At 50.5% G+C, this 2,175-nt stretch overlaps 1 protein-coding gene across 1 annotated transcript; it reads left to right on the forward strand.

The window, feature by feature from the left end:
* Positions 1–578: 578 nt before the first annotated feature.
* Positions 579–812, forward strand: PHACADRAFT_202656 (uncharacterized protein; the record flags this gene model as incomplete). The annotated part of the gene is made up of 2 exons (XM_007402820.1): positions 579–648; positions 700–812. 2 exons carry the CDS (start codon positions 579–581, stop codon positions 810–812), a joined length of 183 nt encoding a protein of 60 aa, XP_007402882.1.
* Between the last annotated feature and the right edge of the window lie 1,363 nt (positions 813–2,175).

Consider the following 2,175-nt stretch of genomic DNA (forward strand, 5'->3'; position numbering starts at 1 on the left):
CTGGGTGCCATACCACACTCTACTTCTACCAGCTCCTTATGCAGCACTCGAAGAAGACGAGCAAGAGCCAGATGGTCAGCCTCTGGAACACATATTTACACATGTGGGTGATGAAGATCAACAAAAGTAGATCAACAAAAGTACACGCCGATTACTTCCTGCTGCACAGTAAATGACAATATCGATTAGAAACCTCTGAGGGCGCTCCTAGATGAAAGTCTACAGAGCTTGCAGCATTGCTGAAGGCCGAGTGAGATCATAAAACGCAAGAAGAGAAGGTCGAGTGCATGCGAAAGGAGGTAGAGAAGCTGAAAGAGCAATGTGAAGCAAAGGAGACAGGAGTCCACAACATCTCTATAGGTGCATTTCACAACATTTGTGCAACCATGGCAATGATTGAACGCGAGGTATACAGCCTCTTATGCACTTGCTAAGGATACTAACATTAGCAAATAGCTTATTGCGCTGTACTACCGCACCGGTGTAGAGGCGTTTTTTATGCTGTTGCGCGGAGACACCCTTCATTGGGCGAAGCCACATTTTTTCAAACATCAAATGTGTTTGAGGACTATTTCCAAATGAGTTTCGGCGCTAAGTTAGGAGATTGGGTGCAGAAGCTTGAATGCTACAAGTTAGGAAAGATTCCAGGTACGCTCGTTTCACTTCTGTTCATCTACGCCACTGATTCACATGGTACAGAGGTGAAACAGAAAGCCAAGCCTGATCAGGCTGAGCTTAGGAAGCGCATCTCGGCAATCATCTTGAGCAATCTACATATGTTCCTCTTCGTTATGCAGTACCTATCAAGCTAAATCACATCTACCATGGTAGAAGATGCCACACACCCCAATACAGTCGAGAAGATGAACCATGTGAGTTTTGACACCGCGATCACTCTCAGATATGGCGTTGTCTATGAGCACTATCCCCTCGACTACTTCTGTGGCCCTGGCAATATTCCCAATGATGCTACCCTTCGTGTCCTCTTCAACAACTAAAATAACAGTACGACGAAGTTCTACCATCTCTCGCAAGCCGAATATGATGCATGGACAAAGGAATATGAAGCTTGGGCTAGCGCAGGACTTCTTCCAGTGCTGCAAGCTCCTGTATCATCAGCAACAACGATGCCGGTATCTCTGCTTCCTATGGGAGTGTTATGTGGTGTCTTCACGTTGCCGCAGTCCGCCAGGCAGCCCCAAACCAGGCCATCTCCCCCAACATCTCCTTTGCAGCTCACTGACACACAGACTCCCGAGCCCACCGACGCACAGCCTGAGCCCACTGCTGCGCATTTTGAGTCTACCGTTACGCAGCCTGCTAACGCGTCAGTGCAGTCTGCCGCTGCATCTGTGCAGCTTGTAGACGTATCTGCGCAGCCTGAAGCTACGATTGCTTCCACGCAACCGACCGTGCTGCTGCTACAGACTATAGTTGTGCCCCAGCCTGCTATGCGTTACATGATACGGCTTCGCCTTTCGTGTTCATCTTCCCTGTTGTCACTGATTCCACTGCAACACGTACATACACACGCAGCGGCATTCGGCAACGACAGTGCCTTCTCATTATACTTGCACCTTCCCGGACAATTACATCTTTACTAACATGCGTCATCTCTCTGGTGTGATCTTGCTAATATACTGATTGTCTGATGCTCTAAGGAACTGCTGAGCAATCCTGCAGCCATTGTAGGGCTGACAGGATGAGCGCCATGCTCCAGGACATCGATTGCGGCTTCCTGAAGCGCAGGTGCGCATTCTCCGAGTGCGGCACATGCTGTTGCACAATGCACGCTGACTCCGCCGCTCGATGCGCACCACTGCTGCCGCGCATTGTGCAGCAGCCTTGCACTGTTCACACAGAAGGGCAGCGGGATGGAGCAACCATCACTGCGCAGCTGCCGCATACCATCATCCTGCGGGAAGCCTGCACCGCTGCAGAGAACGCTGCCACGGCGACATCGAGCACAGGGGCACGTGTTGATCCGGAGGCTGATTGCGCAGTTGCATCATCACCCTGTGCATAGTCCCTTTCTTTCTCCAAGCCTTTCCGATCAACTTGCAGGAATAGACAGGCTGAGCTTCCGCCCGCCAATGCAAAGCTCCCAGCTCAATGTCCAACAGCTGGAGACCGGTGGATTGTTGTGTTTATTAGCCTAGTTAGCTAGTAGACTGG

The sequence above is a fragment of the Phanerochaete carnosa genome, assembly GCF_000300595.1.
Source record: "Phanerochaete carnosa HHB-10118-sp unplaced genomic scaffold PHACAscaffold_457, whole genome shotgun sequence".
Lineage (NCBI taxonomy): Eukaryota > Fungi > Basidiomycota > Agaricomycetes > Polyporales > Phanerochaetaceae > Phanerochaete > Phanerochaete carnosa.